Source organism: Fusarium redolens (assembly GCF_020744475.1).
Source record: "Fusarium redolens strain MPI-CAGE-AT-0023 chromosome Unknown BKA55scaffold_16, whole genome shotgun sequence".
In the NCBI taxonomy this organism is placed as follows: Eukaryota; Fungi; Ascomycota; class Sordariomycetes; order Hypocreales; family Nectriaceae; genus Fusarium; species Fusarium redolens.
In genome coordinates, this window is record NW_025763679.1 from 195,023 (window position 1) to 215,136 (window position 20,114).

Genomic DNA, 20,114 nt, shown 5'->3' on the forward strand with positions numbered 1-20,114 from the left:
TCTTTTGGCCACTCAATCACCATATCAACGCCATGTTCTTGTTTCCCCTCCTCTCATTCAGCCTCATGCAGTGCATGCTGACTACCGTGCTGCAAACGGTACCGTACGCGCGTATAACTCTCGCGATCTCCGTCCCACTGTCACAACCTTTGCGCCAACAGTGCGACTGAGCTTATGTCTCATGCAAGCCATCACCTCCGCAAACAGTCTCGAGGTGTCTCTTTCCCCCGCACTTAAGCAGAGCTGTCCGTAAAATGTCGGAAGTCGGACCCCGTGGTAGGTTGAAACATGCGTAAAAAGTGGCTGGCTGAATACGGTTCTGCTCTGAAAGGCTGTGGCTGATTGGTCAAGAAAGGTGTTTGTACTACCAACCAATCTTACACGCATTTGCAGTACAGTAAGTCTTACGTGTACCTACTTCGTATATGTGACATTACAGTCAGAATTCACATGATCCTCACATTTCAAGTGCCAGTGTCTCACAATCTCACTCTATCGAGAGACGGAAACCAGGTTGAGGATTCACTTGTGACATCAGTTCAATAGCTCCATTGGTTGCCTATTCAGAAATGATCCCTGGTACTAGCCTCAGCCGCATCCCCAACCATTGCAGCCACTACGCATGTCTCAGCTTGTTAGGAATCATAGGCCGCTAATCTCTAGTGCGAACCGTCCGCACATGTGCTCAATAGTTTGAAAGCCACTGTTTCGTCCGAGGACCAGTATCGCCCCTCTTGGGATCTTGGCGGACAGGATGAATATAAGGTACGGTTGAAGCCACAATTGTTCTGCCAATCATCACAAACTCAACGTTCATCACATTCACCATGTTCAAGATCAAAGATTTCCAGGGGATGCAATACTCCCGAGACACTTCTTCTTCATTTGGCAAAAAAGATTATCAGTTTTTTAATCAGCAATATGCTACCACATCTTACCAGGCAGAGCATGACATGAACCCAGCTCTCATTGTGCAGCCCAAGGAAGATGAAGATGTCATCAAGGCTGTTCAATGGGCGAGGGACAACAAGGTCAGCGTCGCTGTCAGGTCGGGTGGACATCAGTACTCTGGTGCCTCTTCCACCGGTGGCAAGAACATCCAGATTGATCTCACCAACACTTACAAGGACATGATGGTCCTGGAAGAAGACGGAGTTCCTGATGACAGAGCTCTGGTGTTAGCTGGTGTGAGCAACAGACTTCAAGACTTTAACGACTACCTTCGCTCGGTCAACCTATTCGTGCCGCATGGACAATGTGCCTAGTGAGTCCTACAAGCTACCCGCAAACTAACGAGGCTAATTCCCCCCAGCGTCTGCACTGGTGGTCACGGCCAAACTGGTGGCTACGGCCAACTCGGTCGCAGTTTTGGTCTCTTTGGCGATCACATTATCAAGATCCGTCTGATTGATCACAACGGCTCCATTCAGAACGTCACCAAGCAGAGTGACTCTGAGCTTTTTTACGCCATCCTCGGTGGCAGCCCGGGTAACTTCGGTATCATTACCCATTACACCGTTGAGGTTTATCGTGCCTCCAGCTACATGGGAACCGTTGCAGGTCCCAACGGTTTCAAGGTAAGGGAGAAACTGCCAGCTACAAGTAATAGCATGCTAAAAGTCTTAGGGACCTCACGGTTTGAAGGGTCTGTGGATCTACGAGCCCAAGGTCCTCAGTCGTCTGCTAGGCTTCATCGCCAAGATGTCTGATGAAGGTACTGCCCCACGAGGCTACGACCTTTGCTGCAGTGTTCTCAGCACAGACTTTCCCGTCACTATGCTGTTTCCTTCACTCCGAGATGACAACCTCTGGAAGAAGATCCAGCAGAAGATCAAGACAGCTTTAGCTAAGGATGTTCTTGATTTGCTTAATGGTAGCTTCCCTGCCATCATTGTCCTCTACGCCCAGTGGTGCCCTACCAACAAGACAGACAAGTACGACTCTACCGTGGACAACTGGTTCAAGCAGTTCAGAGATCTTCAAAATGACTGGAGCAACCACACTCTTTTGATCAATGAATTTGATGAGGGTATGGACACCATGACTGGAAAGTGGATCTTCCCTAAGCGACGAGAGTTTGAGCTTCCTTATGTCAAGCGTACCTACGCTACAAAGTCGCAGACTCTCCAGAAGGACGGTTGGGTTGATGCTGTAGTTAAGCGTTTGGACTTGATCTACAACCCTCATCAGAAACTCGACAACGACAAGAGCGACAAGGAAGGAGAAGTATACGATCACTGCAAGCTCTCAGTGCAGATCCAATGCTTCGGTGGTAAGAACTCGCGCTTCTTGCTCAACAAGGACAACGGAACGTCCTACAGCTGGCGAGACTCAACTGTTGTCCAAACACTGGACTGCTTCCACGACCCCGGTGCCAAGTACAGAGAGTATGCTCTTAACTGGCAGAAGACTAATGATACTATTATGATTGGAGCCAAGAGTCCCTTCAGTAAGCAGGATCGTCGTGTGCTTTGGGGTTCATGGGGAGACTGGGATATGAGCAAGCCTGAGATTTGGCAAGCATACTACGAGGATGCGGACAAGTATAAGAGGCTTGGCAAGGCGAGGGCTAAGGCTGACCCGAATGGAACTTTCACGGCCAACCCATTTGCTGTCGCTGCTGTGCGCGATGTTACAAAACAGTAACTGTTACGTGGCATAGGAAAGAAGTATGGGTGTTAATATAAGTTTCCATAATTTAATACTGTGTTACTATTTCTCTGCATCCTGTAAGATACCTTGACACTACACCTTGCTGGTCTTCACCTGCGTATACTCACATACTGCCCTCGACTCCTTATACTCGTTCAGTGCCAACTGTGCAGCTGGATCATTGATGCGCTGAAGCTCATAGATTAACTGAAAGACTACTTAATGCTGAAATCTGATTCCTGGCAACCAAGATTTGGTCGAAAAAGGAGTAGAATGCCTTTTTGTGTGATTATGTGCACTTTACCCTTGTGAAAAAGATCTCAGTCTAAGGAAGGAGGGAAAACATAAGAGGTATATTCTAAATAGTAAAAGGACTTTGGTAAGGTTAGTATAAATTTAATGGACCGTGAATTAGTTATTTTTATCACATTACCTCAAGGCCAGAAGTTATAAAAGAAGAAGATAAAGCCCGTTAAGTTATAGATATTCTAAGAAGTATAATATAATTAACATTTATCTGTTTAATATTTTATTAGTTAAATAGAGCAAGACTACTAAGTTACATAGTTAATTCTTCATTTCGGATCCTGCTAAATGGCTCAAGCTGAAGCCAAAGATGTTCTTCCAAGTTATCCTTCAGCCATCTTGCATGCTCGGGATACTGCTCTACGAACTTGATATGATCATATGAGAGAGGGATTCCAAGGCGTAGAAAGGACTGTACAACACGTCGATACACAGTTGGACTGTAGGTTCCATCAGGATTCTTGGGAATGCGGTGAAATGTCCTTCCCTGCCAAGTAAAAGGCCATTTCTTAAGCTCTTGTTGTATTGTGGCTGGGAGATCTGTAGTGATTTGCACGCTGCTCGGCGTATTCATTAGCTTGATTAAACAAGAATGCCGCATGGATATGACTTAGAGTTTCTCCATTCCATTTGTATCAGAAAACTGGGGCGGTCTCCAGCTCCTCGTGAATGGCATGATCAAAACCAAAATGATCTATCAAGAAGAAGCATTTACGGTCTCGTAGGCCAAACAAGGGGTTGAATGGATACCACCGTTCTTGCAACGGATCGAAGTCGCGGTTCCAGAGACGTTGGCAAATGATGTTTTTTGTGAATGACATCTTTTCCCCATAGTATTTGCCAGGCACGTGATGCGTGATTGATTGAAGTAAGACACGCAGTCGCTCTGGAGGAATCGTTTCGGAAGCTTTGGAGGGGTTCATGATGGCGTAACTTGAGAAAAGAAGGCCTGATTGTATTCTGGAACATCTGGCCTCTTATACCTGGGGTCTGCGGGGTAAAAGCCGTTCCAAGCCCCAAGTACTGGGAGGCAGAAGTTAATCTTGACTCGGGTTAAGTAAATATTTTTGTTCAACTCTATTTCTGATAAATTTAGTCTGACGACGTTGATTATTGCTTAAATTCACTTTGTAAAATATGTTAGACTACAGATGTGAGTCACCGGAAACGCCGTAAAAACGTCAAGTGGGTCTCGATTGCAGTATAAGAAAGCCCAGGCCTGACCTAAAATCTAGGTTTAGATACGGACTCTCGCTTCAATCAAATTCCCTAACGCGATAATGTCAGCTCCCATCGCATCCGCTCACCTTCGCGTGGCCCGCCCAACAAACAATATCGACGCCCTTCTGCCCTTCTACGTCGACGGTCTAGGATTCAAGAAGATCGGCGAATTTCGTGACCATGACGGCTTCGATGGTCTAATGCTCGGCCATGAGGGTGCAGGCTATCATCTTGAGTTCACGGCGAAGCGTGGACATGACGCGGGTAGATCACCTACGCAGGACAATCTCATGATTTTCTACTTGCCAGAGAAAGAGAAATTCGATGATGCAGTTGGGCGGATGGAGAAAGCTGGCATTGTTTCTGTCGCGAGCTTTAATCCGTATTGGGATCAGTGCGGAAAGACGTTTGAGGACGCTGATGGGTATCGAGTGGTGTTGGCGAATATGAAGTGGAATTTGTGAAGCGACACGTGAGCTGCCTAAGAACTGATATACTGTAGGCTAGATCATATTCAACAATAGTGACCCAGCTTCAGCTTCACATCACTTGTTTTGCCCTTGTAGACCAGCTACGAGAATTCTAATATACACAAGAAAGAAGACCCCTTGATTCTCATTCGAAAGCAGAAACGCGAACGAATAGTCATCGCCTTGAGGGAGCGCTACCAAGACAACCACCCTCGGGTTATTTCCAATACTCATCCGATAGGGGCTCAGCTATTTGATAAAAGTTCTTCCGACTCAACTTCCTAGTTTACAACTGAGCGATGCCGGTTACTCTTCGGCCTCCTTGCACGACATCCTTTTCCTGGCTTTTCCGTAATTTGTGGAATTGCCGTGGCAGTTGTCGTAGAAGAATGATGGGCGTTTACGGCAGATGGCTTCACCGTAAAGCTCTCGGCGCCTTCATCAGCGATTGCCGTCTTTGATCTAGAGGTAGTACGGACTGTCGCTAGAGTTGTTGACGTTGGCTGACTCTCTAACGTGGCTGTGCTTGGTCCTGGGCCGGCAACGGAGGACTTCTCAGCCTGGATATCAGATTTATCCAGATGATGCAGGAGAGAACCCCAGCCAAGTCCATCATAGTGGCCTGAGCCTTCACCCCAAGATCCAGCCCCGCCCTCAAATCCACCGAAAAACTCCAAGGAGTTGTTCAGGTATGCTGTTGTCCAAGGCGCATCAAGGCCTTTGATGTTAACATAATGATTATAAAGTAGCTCCCAAGCCGGTCGAACCGCACCACGGGAGGCTTCGCTGATAACATCGAAGGAGACGATGCCGTTTGTGTAAGGCTCGAATGGAACATCATTTCCGAGATTGTATCGAGCGAAGTACTCGGCTCTGTATGCAGATGTTAGTTGAGCAGACCTTGTCACAGCTAGTTAAAATAGGAATGTGGTCCACGAACCCGAGAAGAATGCGGCTGTCATTGTAAGCAAAGAGATCTTCCCCTTGATTCCATGCCTGCTGTCCAATGGCACCCAGCACCTGGAAGTTCATCGCCGAATGGCCTTGGTCCCGACCAGATTCTTGCCCTTGGCCGAGTGCTCTTCCGGTACCTGGCTCTTCAACAATGTTCGAGATACCGTTGTTGATAGCCCCATTGCCCTCACCATGCTTGAAGTAGTCAACAGCAAAGTCCCAGGTGGTTTGATTGTCCGTGAGGACTGCGATAGCCATAGTAGAAGCAATGTTGCACTGTTCCCAATTGGCAAAGAAGTGCTTGACATTGTGCTCTGACCCCAGAACGTGATTGAGGAAATCGAGATTCATCGGCAAGAATATTTTGCTAAACATGCTAATAACTTTGGATAGTCCATTCTTTGCAAATGGCTCGAAGTCGCGGAGAAGCTCTGCAGCGTTAGCAAGCTCGTACCCCTGCAATCCTGCTGTAAGATAGGCGTCGTCGCCTCCACTGAGAATCTCCAGAGTGTCTGCCCAAGCAATTAGGATTTCCGATGCGGTTTCTGCATACCGGTCTTCTCCGCTGATTTTCCAGCGCAGAGCGAGGTTGAACGCAGCAGCTGCATCATGCCATAGGGCCTCCCCATTTTGGCCTCGGTTGACTTCTTTGACTGCATTGTTCTTGTAGTCGGCACTAGCAAATGGAATGCTTGTCAGCTTATTCCATGACGCAGTCCAAGGCTCTTTCTTGTCAGCGAGCTTGGTCTTGATGCGACTAATATCTGTGTCGGTGACCAGCAGACCAGGGTGAGTGAAAGCGTAGGAAAGAGGAAGAAGAAAAGAAAACAAGATGGTATAAATGAGTGTCATAATGAAAAGAAATGTTAACGAGCGTGGCTCCTAGCAAACGATAGAATGAAGATATCAAGGTACAAAAGACAATAACAAAAGGCAAGCTTCCTATAAAGGATTGATAACTTTTGTATAACCCCATTCATCAACATTAAGCGCCTGTTCGCAAGTCTCAGGCCGAAAGTCTAATGTGAAAGCTCGAAGCCGCTCCAATCAATCCTGGCCTTGATAAGAGGTGGTCATTTAACTACGCGACCTGAAACCACGCTACAGCTCGAATACAATCCCGTTATTTCTCGAGGCGGGGAACAATATATCCTGAAACCACTAACAGACGCGTATATGGGGATCTTCATCAACTTCACACAAACGAAAGAAAAATACAGGTAGAGCGGTGATTGCAGTGTTAACAAAAGCGATCGACTTGTGCGGCACAATTTCTGATTCCATGTCGCCACTTAGAAGGTGAATCTTTGGCTGAGCAACCAGGTGCGGGAATCTAAGGTTGAGCGCTCGTGTAAACCCCTGCTGCTTATTTACCCTAGTCAGCTGGCGATCAAACGAGTACCAGATGGATGGGTAATTTATCTTAAACTGACGAGGACGTGGGTGCTGTGGGCCAGATTGCCCATTCGTGAGAGAGTATTGGGGCTTATCTCGGATGTTGCGGAGGGTGTGTACCATCCAACATCGTGGAAGCTTTTTGTGTAGAAGCTTATATTGTGAAAAAGAATATCGTGTCCTCATCATATGTGTTAGCAGCCTAAAGTTTAATCTTATGGCCAGCAAGTAGTCAAGTACCATTCAATTAGTCAACATGTTTAATCCGTGGCAATTAGTATGATATGTATAATTATGTACATGATATACAATGAATAGGGTCGGAGTTTTGTGATCAGTGAATGATAATTGTTCGCAGCAGCATATCATCCTTCGTTACCCTCTGTCCCAACCACCTACCATCCATGAATCCGTGGAGATATGCCCCTCCTATCAACTGGCAATGGTGATCACCTTGTTGATCAAACTCTCCATTCTGCCTGAATATTAAAGGCACCCGTGATCGTGGCACCACCCAGACTGTATCTCCCTCCTGCAAATTCTGTGACCCTAGTCCAACGTACCCTTTCTCTGTTATGAACGGTCGAAGGTACTCCCCATATGCGAATTGCGAGCCAAACTCCATCGATGAGACATCAAGCTCCGATCTTTTGGTGGTGGTAACCCATTCTACATCGCGGAGGCAGAATTGATTGAATGTTTCCATGAGCTTCTTCCATTGATTTTCGTCTTTCGGGGACGTCACCACAGAGCGGATTCTCTCTTGTATCCATTTTGTGAAACTAGGCCCCATTGATGATCCTTTTGGCTGAGGAAGCCTGACCTCTCCAGAAGTGTTCCGCGTCAACGTTCGCCAGAAGGCCTCCATTCGGCCTTCACCAGTGACTTCATACTTTTCAGGCAGCATCAGTAACATCTCCAAGAGTCTAGGAAACGGCTTGCAATTCAAGATATCGAGCTTTGACTCTGCAACGAAGGAGATCTTGTCGACTTGCATTCCGTGGATAGTAACCGCAAGCTCACTTTCGTCCACTACAGCAGGCCAAAGACCGAGCTTCTTTTCTCGTGAGAGATACGTGTCTGGTGAAAAGAAGAACGAATCTGCTTGATATCTTTTATATCCGGTGACTCTGAGACCAAGAGGGTATCTAACACTCCAGTCAGGAACCCAGGAGGGAAGGTCCGCGCCATTCAACTTTACGTTGCGAAAACCCTCTACACAAGAGAGAACGAGCAGATCCTCACAGTCCCTGAGAAGCTGGGTGGCGATGTCGAGGTATGTCTTTCCAGGACTGCAGTCGCTTCCATATGTGGGGCACAGCAACGGCGGTAACTGTTTAATATCCTGACGACCCTGAATAAGTCCCAGCAGAGCGTATGCTTTGTCCCCAAGATCTGTAGCCTCGCAGTCACGGGATCGTATCAGCGTATATAAGAGCACAGTAGTCCAGTGCTCTGTGACCATTGATGATTTTGTTGCTTTGAGAATCGCCGGCACTCCGTAGTTACGCGACGCCTTCAAGGTTGTGGCGGAAGATGTCGTTCCCTCGGTAGATCGACTGTCGTAACTGCTTCAAATGGCTTGTTGCTATGTTATGTGAGGCCTTCACGAAAACATCCCAGTCTGTTGAATACACCCCGCAGCGGAGAGTAACATGCTGCGGGAGTACGAGTTCTTGAATGATCCATGATCTGTTCCAGTAGGTCCGATCAAAGATCTTTCCAATGGCCTCCCAACAAGCCTCGTCTCCATCAGAATGCTCAGAACTTCTTCGCCCGGTTGGTATACCCACCGATGTGACAATATTCCGGTCAGCTACCTTAGAGATGTGATCAAAAGCTCGCTTCGTGTGCGCATCCGAGTCCCCAAGCCACGCAATGACAGAATTTGCTCTTCGATAGATCTCAGCCATCATGTTGCTGACTTGATAGCTCCTCTCATCGTCATCATCCTGGTTTATGCATATCGCGTCGATCCAGAACTCCTTGTCTTTCAACTCTTCGTCTTCCTTGACCTGGATTAGAAAATCCAGCAGGTTTCTGGCAACTTTAAGTTCTCCGTCGCCAATTTTGATAGACTCAACACGCTCGTTTGTATATGATTTGAAGGGCTCCTCGTTGATAGGCGCTCCCCATCTGTAAGAAAGGGCGTAGTAGCGCGTCAATGGATCATGCAAGCTTACGACTCTTAGCTTCCATTTTGCTTTGGTGATATCTTCAGCCGAGCTGTCAAGTGACACTAGACGCAAATCGCCAGCTTTGACAGGGACCTTCGAATAGTCTAGAGCCATGGAGCCCCACAGTGGAAGAAAAAGACAGAAAAGTGTTGGCAAAAATGATGCTCTGGACTAGCGGAACAAGAAGCGAATGAACGACAGAGGAAAGCCTGCGATAAAAGATTTAGCCATTGACTGGCTCTTATGATTCAGCCCTGGCAATGCGGCTGATATGTCTCCTCTTTGTGTCACCAGTGATATTGTCATATGTTTTGAGACGCTGGTCTAGACTGCAAGACGCGGGATTTGTTGGCATTGCATCATTGGCTGCCGAATGAGGGGCCTCCGTCTCACTGCCTCACGAGGTCAGCCATGCCACTATGGAGTCATGAGTCTTATAGCCTTGACTTTCCATGTTGCTTTATTAAGTTTGGTATCACTGCATTTGCCTGTCTGTCTTGGCAAGGTGACCTCTGATACACCTGCGGCCAACCCCCTTCTATGCATCCAGGTTTCTGGCTATCACCACTTTTGTCATCTATCTCAATGTCATATTCAGTCTGTCAATATCAGTTCAGCTTTGAACCTGGTTGGTTTGTGGACTATCCAGTAATTTCTCACTCATATCCTGGATCGAAGCTCACCACTCAGCCAAACCTTGGTCTGCTCGATCGTCGCGAATGGGCTAGGCTTACCGACCACGTCGAACAATTAAACCGCCGGAGCGATCCGGGTATCTCACATAAAATATTGCTGGTCGCGCGACATGGTCACGGTGTTCACAACGATGTGATGGAGGAGGTTGGATCAGAAGAATGGAAGGTATGCCTTTCCTAATGTATCGGGCATGACTGCAACAAGCTGATACTCCTCAGAAACATTGGTCAAAGCTACCCGGGGACGCAAATAGAACTTGGCTTGACGCCGAGCTTGTTGAAAAAGGAGTTGAGCAAGCTAAAAGCCTCGGGATGATATATGCCGAGGGCATCAAGCGTACAGGCTTCCCCGTCCCAGACACTATCTATACCAGCCCGCTTGCTCGAGGTCTCAAGACAACGAGCCTGATTTTCAGAGACATTATCGCAGAAAAAGGGTCTGAGTTCAGACCTATAGTGAAAGAGAATCTTCGAGAACGACTTACCAATCATACATGCGATAAGCGGAGGGCGAGACAGTGGATTCAAGCCTCTTATCCTGACTATGAGTTAGAATCTGGCTTCGCCGAGGAAGATGTGTTATGGCATGCTGATCAATCAGAGTCGAATGCAGAACACGTCTCCCGGACACAAGGAGTACTTGAGGATATTTGGAGGCATAATTCAGGACCATGTATTTCCTTGACCACTCACTCATTCACCATATCAACTATCCTCGAAGTCATTGGGGCGCCCGAGTTTCGGATGGGCGAAGGCGCTATGGTGGCATTCTTGGTCAAAGGCGAGGAGGTCAAACCAAAATGAGCTCCAAAAGGGAAAATATGACAATAAGCAAAGAGTCCATCCTGTTTCCTATCATCAACGTCGTGTATCATAAAGTAAGCCCCCCTTCCGATGCCTATAGCCTCTGCTGTTGTGTCATGTTTCCTTCCATTCCAGGAGGTCTGAGGTTCGTCTCAGTCCCACCTTCTACGAGACCATATCCCGTCCTAGCATCACCCCTTTGTGCACTCAACGTCCCATTCTTTGAGTCACCGATAATCGAGGAAGGCTTCATATCAAGCATCACGCCTTCTTCACGATATGCCTGTATATCGACCAAGACACCAATAACTGATAACAAGATACTCGCCGCGTAAACACACAATAGCTGAACCTGCTTGTAAATGAATAGCGTAGTCTGTCGCTGCCGCCGACATGGATAGCCTGTTGATGCGTCTCCCTTCCCAGTCCCCGATGGCTTGCCATTTGGAGCCCAAGAAACCGCAATGAAGGATGGCTCAGCGAAGAACGACATTAAAAGGTCCTCGTAAAGCTTCTGAATACCTTGACGAAGATCCGTGATTGGAAGGGGGTTTATCTTGGCGCCTAAGTATGTGAGGACATATGTTGTTGTTCTGTTGGTTCCTGCGTTGACACTTCCTCCGGGATATCGTCGGAGTCCACTGCCGATAACGTGATAAGCAGCTGTTCGGCGATACTTTTTAAAGTCTTGAGGATGAACCCAGTTACTTTCTGGGATCGCCTTCTTCTTTGACATCTTTCCGGAGGTGTTTTCTGAGATGAGCGTTGTGTTGACTACCTTCCTGACATACTCACGTTTCTTAATCTTGTATGACTGTGCACCTCTCACGTAGTCGAATAGGACAGTGTAGTTGATTTCATAATGGTCACAGCCAAAGATAGCAGGTGTATAAGCTTTATCCCAGCCTTTGTCTTCCTTGTTCTTCGGCTGTTGTTCGTTCATGTCTTTGACGGTGACATAGCCAACCCAAATGATGGGCTCATTCTTGAATACGCCCAAATCCTTGGGCCGTGGCCAACTATAGGTGGTATAATTCTCTCTAGCGGCCATATACATGTAAGTGTAGTTAAGTTCTGGCGCAAAAATTGAAGTATTGGACGGCGCCTCAGCGTCACCAAGCTTCTTCACCTTCGACCCAACGCCAGAAGCCAGCTCTTCACATTTGTACCCTGGCGCGAGGAAGTTAACAACATAAGTGCAATTCCAGCCATCAGAGCAGACCTCAGCAGCCGACTCATCCCTCACAAGAGGCTCAGGCATGAAGACCGCCCTGTTCGACACAACAGACGTGTACATAGTACTCGCCGCATTCCAATAGTCAAAATGCGTCGAATTAAAGTCTTGAGGCTTTGTCTCCCTGCTAGTAGTATTAAAATGCGCCACAGATCGGAGTGCCCGACCATCCATAACTGGTCTCTCACTCCAGTCATAGTTGGCCTCATTGTCAAAGTTTAGCGTTCGGACAGATGGACACGATACTAGCTCCTCCGTGACTCCGGCCACGACAGCCAGTGTCTCAGCTGTGAGAACTACAACCAACGGTGTAACCCAACAATAAAGAGCTAGCAGGGTTCGGATCTTAGAGTTCTTGATGGAGGACCATGTCAAGAGGAAAAATATGTCGTCATTGGCTGTGAGAATGGCATCGACTGTTTCGAAACGCGCCATCTTGTGGCGGGCGATTAGCCATGCACGTTGCTGAAATGCCATAGCGACAGCAGTTCGCAGGCTTGCTTTAGCGCAAAAGGCGATTATTGTACCATATCGGAGCATGAGAGATTGGTTGGTAGGTTCTTGTCCATCGAGGCTTAGATAGAAGCGATGATGGCCGCTTGCAACGCAGTACCAAGAACGGTCAGGAGACACAAGTTCCACGGTTGTAGAGTGTATGTGCTCCATTTTTGCGCGAAATTTCCGTCTGTCGTGGAAGACATGAATTTACTGTTCTGTTTGCGCTACCCCTCCAGTGAAGTCTGGGGTCTGAGGCTTGCTGTTTCTAAAAGATTCGTGAGGCGACAGAAACTCAATCTGATCCGAAGACACAATAGAGCTCCCAGCTCTATGATGACTCTTTATATAAGGCGACAAACGACTTTGCGATGGCTCATTTCGAAGGCGATTCAGATGATCTCACGAAAGGTATTGAAAATGGAGGGGCTCAAAAATCTTGCATTGATGCTCACAGCCTTATCTAAATTTATGTAGTATGCGTTATGCCAAGTAACACAGCCCTTCAACAGTCCCCGGCAGTATGACATACAGTCAGCTCTGCCTAAAACCTCCGTCTATCTTAATCTATGGGGGGAATCATTTCCGGCCATCGTACAATTGCTATGCGACAAAGGAAATAAAAACATTAGAATAATGGTAATGTGGTTGGTGTAGCTTTGCTCGCTCGCTGTATTATATCGAACATCCATCTCCGAAAAGTTTTGAGGGTATCATCGCACGCCAGCCTGAACAAGTCGGCTTTCGGCTGCTGGGTTGTTGAGAAACTTGGGCACAGAGTCCTGGAATCTGTTAGTATGATGTTGGAGAGCTGTTATGGGAATAACTTACAGTGGCCATGAGTTTGAAGACGGCATCCTGTGCAGTCTCCAATAGCGATGTCACCTCTTTCAAGGTATCTGCTACCGTGGCATCAAGAGCCTGAGCCTTGGTCATTCGTTGAGCAAGACTTGATCGGATCTTATGGTTAACGTTGACCTCTCGCGGTGACCCAGGTGCGAGAAAGGTGTTGAAAACAACATGCGCTTGAGAAAGAAGCTCGTTCGCCGCGTCATCGCCCTTCTTATCCTTTAGCATCGTCTCAAGCATGGCCTTAGAGTCCCGAATGATCTCGTCAGCCTGCTCGTAGAATGCGAGACTCTCTTCACAATAAGTCTCTCGAAGGTTCTCACGGAACAACAATCGCAGCGTAGGGTCGAGGAGGATTTTCTCAAGCTTGTGTCGATTGCTCTCGTTGACACCGCCCTTTGCTGATGATGAGTCTGTCTTGCCTTGTGATGAGCAGCGACTCGATGAGCTAGTCTCAACAAGGTCTTGACCGCGTTGGGAGAGTTGATAGATGGCGATGGGGGTAGGTTGGAAGAGTTTGCAGGGGGCGAATTGATTCATGTAGGCCATGTCTGTTGTAACTGACTCGATGAGGTTGTAGTGCACGAAGTGAGTTGCTAGGTTGACGGCTTCTCGCAGATCGACGCATGTCGTGTTGTCTCGTAGCCACTCAGCGATGACTTGGCCAGTGCAAGTATCATGGTATGTCTTGCCATTTACCTTGCGTTCTGGCTGAAGTCGGATACCTGCTGCACCCTCTGAGTAAGGCCCCTTCTTGCCTCGTCCGTCAACACCGATCAATCGACAGAAGACAACCTCAGTGGTGGCTCGATCGACATGGCACGTATCTGTCTTGACATCTCGCTCCAGATGCAATAAGGGTCCTGTGATGAGGCAATGCAGCTCGCTCAGTTGATCCTGGTAAAGGCCATTCGATTGACAGAACCAGTCAAAGATCATGATACCCTTGGACGTTGGTCTCCATACTCCGCCTCTTTGTTGGAATACTTGATCAGGCTTTCCATCGGCAGACTCGATATATCGAGCATCGACGAATTGCTGACACAAATTTCGGGCTGTGTTCTTGTTCATGGAGAAGGTTGTCGTGGAGGTGGAGACGACGGTGCCCGATGGGTTGCTAGGATCAGGCATACGATTTGACTGGGTAAGTTTGAGATTGCCGAGGTTGTGGATAGCATCTTCGGCGAGGAATGTGTGTTCAATCTTGATGAAGCGGACGCGATGAGGGACGAGAGGGAGAAGACTGGCGAGGAGGGCGGAAAAGAGATCTTGAAGGTCCTGTTTGAAGCTGTTAGTGGTGTTGAACAAAAAAAGCAAAAGTTGTTATAGCCGATTATGTCCGGAGTCGAGTACCAACCTTTGATTGCGGTCGGTCATCGTTTGACGCACATAGCAAACGCGACGACGACTGTGTAATTGTTCCCTTTGACATGTTGGATACCTGCGTAGAAGACCGCCTCTGCAGAGTAGTAGAACCTCCTAGGTCAAGCATCACTTCAGGTCTGAAAAAGCAAAAAGCAAGCACAGCCGAGCGACTATAGCAGGTCCGGGCGACGATGCGATGGCGGAGCCGGAGATGATAAAGGATTGGAAAGGGGACCTACATTACTCGTGCGGCCGCCGAACGATTCCTCTTTGAGCGAGCGGATGCAGAGTCTTTTCCTCGTGGAAAGCGGAGAACCACATGGCGAGCCGCCGGCCACGCGACTGACTAGATCTAGATGGAGATTAGACTGTTGATTAATCCACGTGCATACGATGTTGCTGCAAGATACAGCAGAGGCTGGCGTTTCCTTTAGTCCGTGGAGCAGTGACCACCCGCCAAGCACTCCTCCTCTGGTGTGCCCTGATAACTCAGCTCAAGGTAACCCAGCCTCGCATGTTATTGTTGTGTTTACTGTAAGGCATAAGCCGCTTGAGCTTCGATTCTGCTTTGTCAAGGACCAACCTTTGTGGCCATGACCCCTTTCGCCGAAGGAACAAGGTTTGCTTCTAGGACAAGTCAAGTCTAGCATCATCTGTCTAGAGCCTTGGGAGCGTGTTTTCCACCAATCATGTATTTTTTGGAGCCTAAAACAGCTCCATCAATCTAGGAAAATTCTCGAGACACGGGAAAGGTTACCCTTTCGATCAAGATAAATATGGAACAAATCGCCCGGCAAATCGGACTTGCTTCTTTGCTGTCTTTTCGTAAGCTGAAATGCCCTTGTCAATTGACTTGTCTGTTGGTGATCTTCACCGACGATCGACATGCAACAATGAAGCGACACCGCCGGCTCCGCTCACCCACTTGGGCTGACATTGAAGCAAATTGCGCCTGCGGTTCCGCTGCGTGACATGATCAAGCCCCCATGGAAATGGACATGGACATGATCCGAACCTCAACGGACCAGATCTACTGTGGCGCCAACCGACTCGGCCGTGAGATTCGTTCCCCTCACCCAACGACTCAGTGAACCATTTGAGGCTCAAGGAGGACGCTAAACGAGATAACGCAAATTACGATTCCATGGCGCCAAAAAGTGGTTCCACTTGGGTTGAAGAGCCAACGGGGGTCAAGATGATTCGTCCATCTGGGGGAATGGCTCGCGGGAATTCCGAGATCTCCCTTCGACCGATTCTTCATGATACATGCATGAATTGAATGAAAGCTTGTTGATGCCGAGAAATCGACTGTTTCTAGAAAGACCCTTGACTTGACTTTTGACGTGGTACGGTTTCACCTAAACACATCATGCCAATCTCTCCCCTTCTGTATTTTGTCTCGCTTATGCTTATTGAGCTTCAGTCAACAATGTCCACAGACAATGGATCCTTCGACTAGTTCCAGAAACCAACAACTCGGGTCATTTTGCACTTTTGTTCGCACTAGCTCTCATTGTCCTTCGTACTCTGAATCAAATGCATGCCGATCCTCTGCGTATGCCCCAGATATCCGCTTCACTAGTTTGGAACGGCGGGACAACGGCCTCAACCCCGATACACCGTTTTGCGACAAATAGCGCTACAATGTCACTATCACAAATGATCAATGGGCGGGAGATGAGATGCAGTGGGTTTAGGTTCCGCTTGTCTGTGCTCAGGGCTGAAAATACCCTGGTAATCTTGTTCAGGAGAATTCATCCACGTGGGAACCCGAAAGTCCGTGGCGGCTCTCGTTGGGTTTTTGCAATGGCATTTGCATTCTCCCAGAATGTCGCGATAGTTTCACTCGATCCTGTTATCTAACCAGGGGCGTAATTGCGGCTCCTAAAATTCCCGATTGCCGACGGTCGATCTTATCATACATGATCACCATGAATCCATGCATAATGCGGCTCAGGCTGTTATCTCTTTGATCGCATGAATTGCATTATCATAGGTCCCGGGTAGATGCCAACCGCGTATTCCCCAGCCTGGCACATACACCACCAATGAGACAGCAGCCCAGATACGAAACCGTAACGCCGCCATCAACTCATAATCTGCATTGATTATGCAAGCTAAACAAGTCACAAATCGGCAGTTGCTAGAACCTTCATAAGACTGCTTATTGGCACGCACTGACTCATGAACCCCTGACAGTCTCTGGCCGGATAGCTGAGCTAGCTAATTGTTAGTTCCAATTTCCACGTGGCCGACACGTTTCGCGCGTGAGGCCATGACGAGCAGACCTGTGCTACTCTGGAAAGACCTAATTGTTATTGCAATCTGCCTTCTTGACACATAGTTAGCTGTAGTCAATGGGATCAATTTAGCTCCTGTTCAGGGGCTGGATTGATGCCGATATTCGGAACCTCTGCGACTCTGAGACTGATACTGGTAGTACCTGGAAGTTGAAGAGTGTGCGCTGAAGTACAAATAATTCGTGGAAGCCGCACGACCTGCCAGCTCCTAAAGATGACAGTATTATTTCAGTTAACACAAGCTACATACTCTATATACGTTGAAACAAGGAACCGTTGACATGCGACTCAGCATGCCATGATTGCTTAAGATGAATGTTGCTCTGTTGGCCTAACATCAGTTCTTCACAACATGGGTAAAATGAGACAAGTCCCAGCTAATAAGACGCCTACAGGAGCTAAGTATCGACGGCATGTGGGCAGATTGGGAATGATTTGCGCTTATTGGCCTCATCAGCGTCTTTGCATAAAAGACGGCTTGCTCACGGACACGAATGTCGACCAGCATCTCACGCGGGCTGGGGTCTGAGCCGGGACATAATCCTTGATCGCGGTGCTGCTCATGGCTAGACCGACCTTACTGAAGTGGCTTGAAGGCCATCCAGCTCAGAGGGAGCCTTGATGCATGCTTGACCACGTTGAGATATCGCAGTCATGTTGCATCTTCAGGCATTTCCATACAATGCAGGAGATGAGCTCCTGGGACTTAACAAGCTGGCAATGGAGGTTTAGTGATTGTAGGTGCAAGTTTCTCAAACATAACAGTTCGTCTTCGGTAAGTCACGTAACCTTAAGCGATGCATTGCATCGAAGTGCTTAGCAAGCTTCTCCACAATATAGAGCACAATTACAGTTCCACTTGCAACCAATCATAAGTCGTTGCGGGCGAATGGTTTAGTGGTATAATACTCCCTTAGCATAATTCATCCGAATAATCTGGGAGTGGTCCAGGGTTCGATTCCCTGTTCGTCCAAAATATGTGGTTTAATCCCACTGTTATCCGCTTCTTTTTACATTTTGCCAATCCGTAAATATAGACTTTTTTTTTTTTTTTTTTTTTTTTTTTTTTTTTTGAAGATAATAGTGATTTTCTATTTGAAGCTGTTGTCTTGCCTGAAAACTATGCACGCGTCGTGGTTGTGAGTATGGTTTTGTTGTTTGCTTTTTATATTCAATACCAACAAATCTCAACATTTAGTTACATAAAAGAATTTGAGTAGCCGATGATGTCTATAATGTTTAAATTCTAAAAAAAATACATTAACGCAATAAGGACAATATTTTATACTCTTAGCTGCGGGTGGCACTATGCCAGGACATCATTTCACTCCAGGTTGATGATAAACAAGAGCCAAGTTCACGATGTTACGAAAAACCTCGCCATTGGAGCGCATCAAGTTTTTAAGCTTACAATTAAGCCTGCCAGGGGCTAACCCAATGAGATAACTTCACCTTTCCCACGGTATCATTCCGCAAACTTGATATACCTGAAGGTACGTCACAAACAGGCAAAAGATCACCTCAAAATCCGTATTTCTCTCTCCCAAACCAAGGTCTAAGCCATTTTCGGAGCTACCCTCTCCGTCGACCCAATCAAGCAAAAGCGCGTCAATTTCTTCCCCACACAAAAACATGTTCACGCGGGGACCCCACAAACCGCGACGAGCAGGGGGATCAACGGCTTATTATCCCAGAATAGGAGGTCATGACACCATGCAAGATTTACCGCGCCACTGAGATGCCGGCGCTGGAGAGAAACTTCGTGACATCGCAGCCTGCATGGTCGGTAGATATCCCGAAGTTGATCGCCAAGACTATGGGTGACGAGCTGAGGAAGCTGCCGAGGCAGGAATGTGAGTATGTGAATTGCTATAAGAAGTGCTGAGGATCGCCAGGAATGAGAGTAGAGACAGTAGTATCCTTATCTGCATCTCACTGCAATCATGCGCTTCCAATCTCTTCTTTGGGGAGGACTCTTGAGTCTCTCTGCAGTCCTCGCTGCTCCTACTGCAAACCAAGAGCCTCCTACACCCGCCAAGCGTGCTGTCCCTACTTCAACATTCTCCAACAATGTAATCTTTTCTCCTCCTTCCAACGCTGGCTGGACAGACCCTCGCGTTCTCTACGCCCGCTCCATCCAGCTCTCAGACGGTTCTCTGCTTGCAACTTGGGAGAACTACTCCCCGGAGCCTCCGCTGGTTTACTTCCCCATCTACCGTTCTACAGATGGTGGTGTAAAGTGGACTCAGATCGGAAAGGTTCAGGATACAGTTAACAATTGGGGACTACGATATCAGCCAGATCTTTATGAGCTTCCCAGGGCGATCGGAAAGTATCCCAAGGGAACCATCCTATGCACAGGAAACAGCATTCCTACAGATCTGAGCAAGACCAAGATTGATGTCTATGCCAGCACTGATGGTGGTAAGACATGGAAATTCGCTAGCAGCATCGCCTCAGGCGGTGAAGCTCGTCCTAACAACGGCCTCACACCAGTATGGGAGCCTCATATGATGTACGACCTCCTTCCACAAACCCAAACCATCATCACTAACTTGAAAATAGGGTCTACCAGGACAAGCTCGTTTGCTACTACGCCGATCAGCGTGATCCCAAGCACGGCCAGAAGCTTTCTCACCAGACCACTACCGATCTCGTCAGCTGGTCTTCCCTCGTCAACGATGTCGCCGACAGCAACTACAACGCTCGTCCCGGTATGCCAGGAATCACCCTCCTCCCCAACGGCCAATACATCTTTGTATACGAGACTTGCGGTACTCAAGGCTGCAGAATCTTCTACCGTCTTACCTCCAACCCTCTTAACATCCTTGCTGCCAAGGAATACGCCCTTGTTAGCAACAAGGGCACTCGCCCCGTCAGCTCACCTACTGTTGTCTGGAGTTCAGTTGGAGGAGCCAACGGAAGTATCATTGTCAGTGCTGGAAGCCAGTCTCAGATCTTCGTCAACAAGAACCTTGGTGCTGAGAACTCTTGGGTCGAGTTTGCTACGCCTCAGCCTAATGCGTATACTCGTGGACTTATGGTGTTCAAGGAGAATGATAACTTCTTGGCTATTATTGGAGGTGGCTGGTTGCCTCCTAGCAGCACCAACCAGGTTAGCCTGAGTGTTATAGACTTGAAGAAGACCGGCCTGTAGAATAGCGCGTTGAATTATAGGAGTATAGAAACATCAAACA

At 47.8% G+C, this 20,114-nt stretch overlaps 8 protein-coding genes and 1 non-coding gene across 9 annotated transcripts; 5 read left to right on the top strand and 4 right to left on the bottom strand.

The window, feature by feature from the left end:
• Positions 1-827: 827 nt before the first annotated feature.
• On the top strand, positions 828-2,646 carry BKA55DRAFT_597307 (uncharacterized protein; the record flags this gene model as incomplete). The annotated part of the gene is made up of 3 exons (XM_046196058.1): positions 828-1,264; positions 1,313-1,577; positions 1,627-2,646. The coding sequence occupies 3 exons, from the start codon at positions 828-830 to the stop codon at positions 2,644-2,646; spliced, it is 1,722 nt and encodes a 573-aa protein (XP_046044900.1).
• Positions 2,647-4,156: 1,510 nt separating this feature from the next.
• BKA55DRAFT_578528 (Glyoxalase/Bleomycin resistance protein/Dihydroxybiphenyl dioxygenase) lies at positions 4,157-4,783 on the top strand. Its single transcript, XM_046193723.1, has one exon. It carries the CDS (start codon positions 4,239-4,241, stop codon positions 4,641-4,643), a length of 405 nt encoding a protein of 134 aa, XP_046044901.1. The 5' UTR covers positions 4,157-4,238; the 3' UTR covers positions 4,644-4,783.
• Positions 4,784-6,506, bottom strand: BKA55DRAFT_741803 (chondroitin AC/alginate lyase). The gene is made up of 2 exons (XM_046201484.1): positions 5,590-6,506; positions 4,784-5,522 (listed from the first exon to the last, which is right to left on the bottom strand). The coding sequence occupies exons 1-2, from the start codon at positions 6,453-6,455 to the stop codon at positions 4,931-4,933; spliced, it is 1,458 nt and encodes a 485-aa protein (XP_046044902.1). The 5' UTR covers positions 6,456-6,506; the 3' UTR covers positions 4,784-4,930.
• A 515-nt stretch (positions 6,507-7,021) lies between these two features.
• Positions 7,022-9,477, bottom strand: BKA55DRAFT_666563 (heterokaryon incompatibility protein-domain-containing protein; the record flags this gene model as incomplete). Its single annotated transcript, XM_046197785.1, has 3 exons — positions 8,634-9,477; positions 7,398-8,566; positions 7,022-7,179 (listed from the first exon to the last, which is right to left on the bottom strand). Exons 1-3 carry the CDS (start codon positions 9,287-9,289, stop codon positions 7,022-7,024), a joined length of 1,983 nt encoding a protein of 660 aa, XP_046044903.1. The 5' UTR covers positions 9,290-9,477.
• A 69-nt stretch (positions 9,478-9,546) lies between these two features.
• Positions 9,547-10,760, top strand: BKA55DRAFT_578531 (histidine phosphatase superfamily). The gene is made up of 2 exons (XM_046193724.1): positions 9,547-10,036; positions 10,090-10,760. The coding sequence occupies exons 1-2, from the start codon at positions 9,716-9,718 to the stop codon at positions 10,672-10,674; spliced, it is 906 nt and encodes a 301-aa protein (XP_046044904.1). The 5' UTR covers positions 9,547-9,715; the 3' UTR covers positions 10,675-10,760.
• An 8-nt stretch (positions 10,761-10,768) lies between these two features.
• BKA55DRAFT_597311 (uncharacterized protein) lies at positions 10,769-12,609 on the bottom strand (the record flags this gene model as incomplete). The annotated part of the gene is made up of 2 exons (XM_046196059.1): positions 10,769-12,506; positions 12,542-12,609. 2 exons carry the CDS (start codon positions 12,607-12,609, stop codon positions 10,769-10,771), a joined length of 1,806 nt encoding a protein of 601 aa, XP_046044905.1.
• Positions 12,610-12,824: 215 nt separating this feature from the next.
• BKA55DRAFT_578536 (regulator of G protein signaling domain-containing protein) lies at positions 12,825-14,795 on the bottom strand. Its single transcript, XM_046193725.1, has 3 exons — positions 14,610-14,795; positions 13,235-14,530; positions 12,825-13,185 (listed from the first exon to the last, which is right to left on the bottom strand). Exons 1-3 carry the CDS (start codon positions 14,742-14,744, stop codon positions 13,117-13,119), a joined length of 1,500 nt encoding a protein of 499 aa, XP_046044906.1. The 5' UTR covers positions 14,745-14,795; the 3' UTR covers positions 12,825-13,116.
• Positions 14,796-17,800: 3,005 nt separating this feature from the next.
• Positions 17,801-17,890, top strand: BKA55DRAFT_t243. Its single transcript has one exon. It is a non-coding gene; the product is annotated as a tRNA-Ala (tRNA).
• Positions 17,891-18,860: 970 nt separating this feature from the next.
• BKA55DRAFT_597313 (uncharacterized protein) lies at positions 18,861-20,074 on the top strand (the record flags this gene model as incomplete). Its single annotated transcript, XM_046196060.1, has 2 exons — positions 18,861-19,432; positions 19,483-20,074. 2 exons carry the CDS (start codon positions 18,861-18,863, stop codon positions 20,072-20,074), a joined length of 1,164 nt encoding a protein of 387 aa, XP_046044907.1.
• Positions 20,075-20,114: the final 40 nt, after the last annotated feature.

Bases quoted from the DNA above. Each gene is read 5' to 3' on its own strand.
- BKA55DRAFT_741803 (XM_046201484.1), bottom strand. From the start codon at position 6,455: ATGACACTCATTTATACCATCTTGTTTTCTTTTCTTCTTCCTCTTTCC. The intron at 5,523-5,589 runs GTTCGTGGACCA...ATCTGCATACAG, and splicing joins GACAGCCGCATTCTTCTCGG to AGCCGAGTACTTCGCTCGAT.
- BKA55DRAFT_578528 (XM_046193723.1), top strand. From the start codon at position 4,239: ATGTCAGCTCCCATCGCATCCGCTCACCTTCGCGTGGCCCGCCCAACA.
- BKA55DRAFT_578536 (XM_046193725.1), bottom strand. From the start codon at position 14,744: ATGCTTGACCTAGGAGGTTCTACTACTCTGCAGAGGCGGTCTTCTACG. The intron at 14,531-14,609 runs GTTGGTACTCGA...AGCTTCAAACAG, and splicing joins ATGACCGACCGCAATCAAAG to GACCTTCAAGATCTCTTTTC. The intron at 13,186-13,234 runs GTAAGTTATTCC...AACAGATTCCAG, and splicing joins TCTTCAAACTCATGGCCACT to GACTCTGTGCCCAAGTTTCT.
- BKA55DRAFT_578531 (XM_046193724.1), top strand. From the start codon at position 9,716: ATGCATCCAGGTTTCTGGCTATCACCACTTTTGTCATCTATCTCAATG. The intron at 10,037-10,089 runs GTATGCCTTTCC...GATACTCCTCAG, and splicing joins TTGGATCAGAAGAATGGAAG to AAACATTGGTCAAAGCTACC.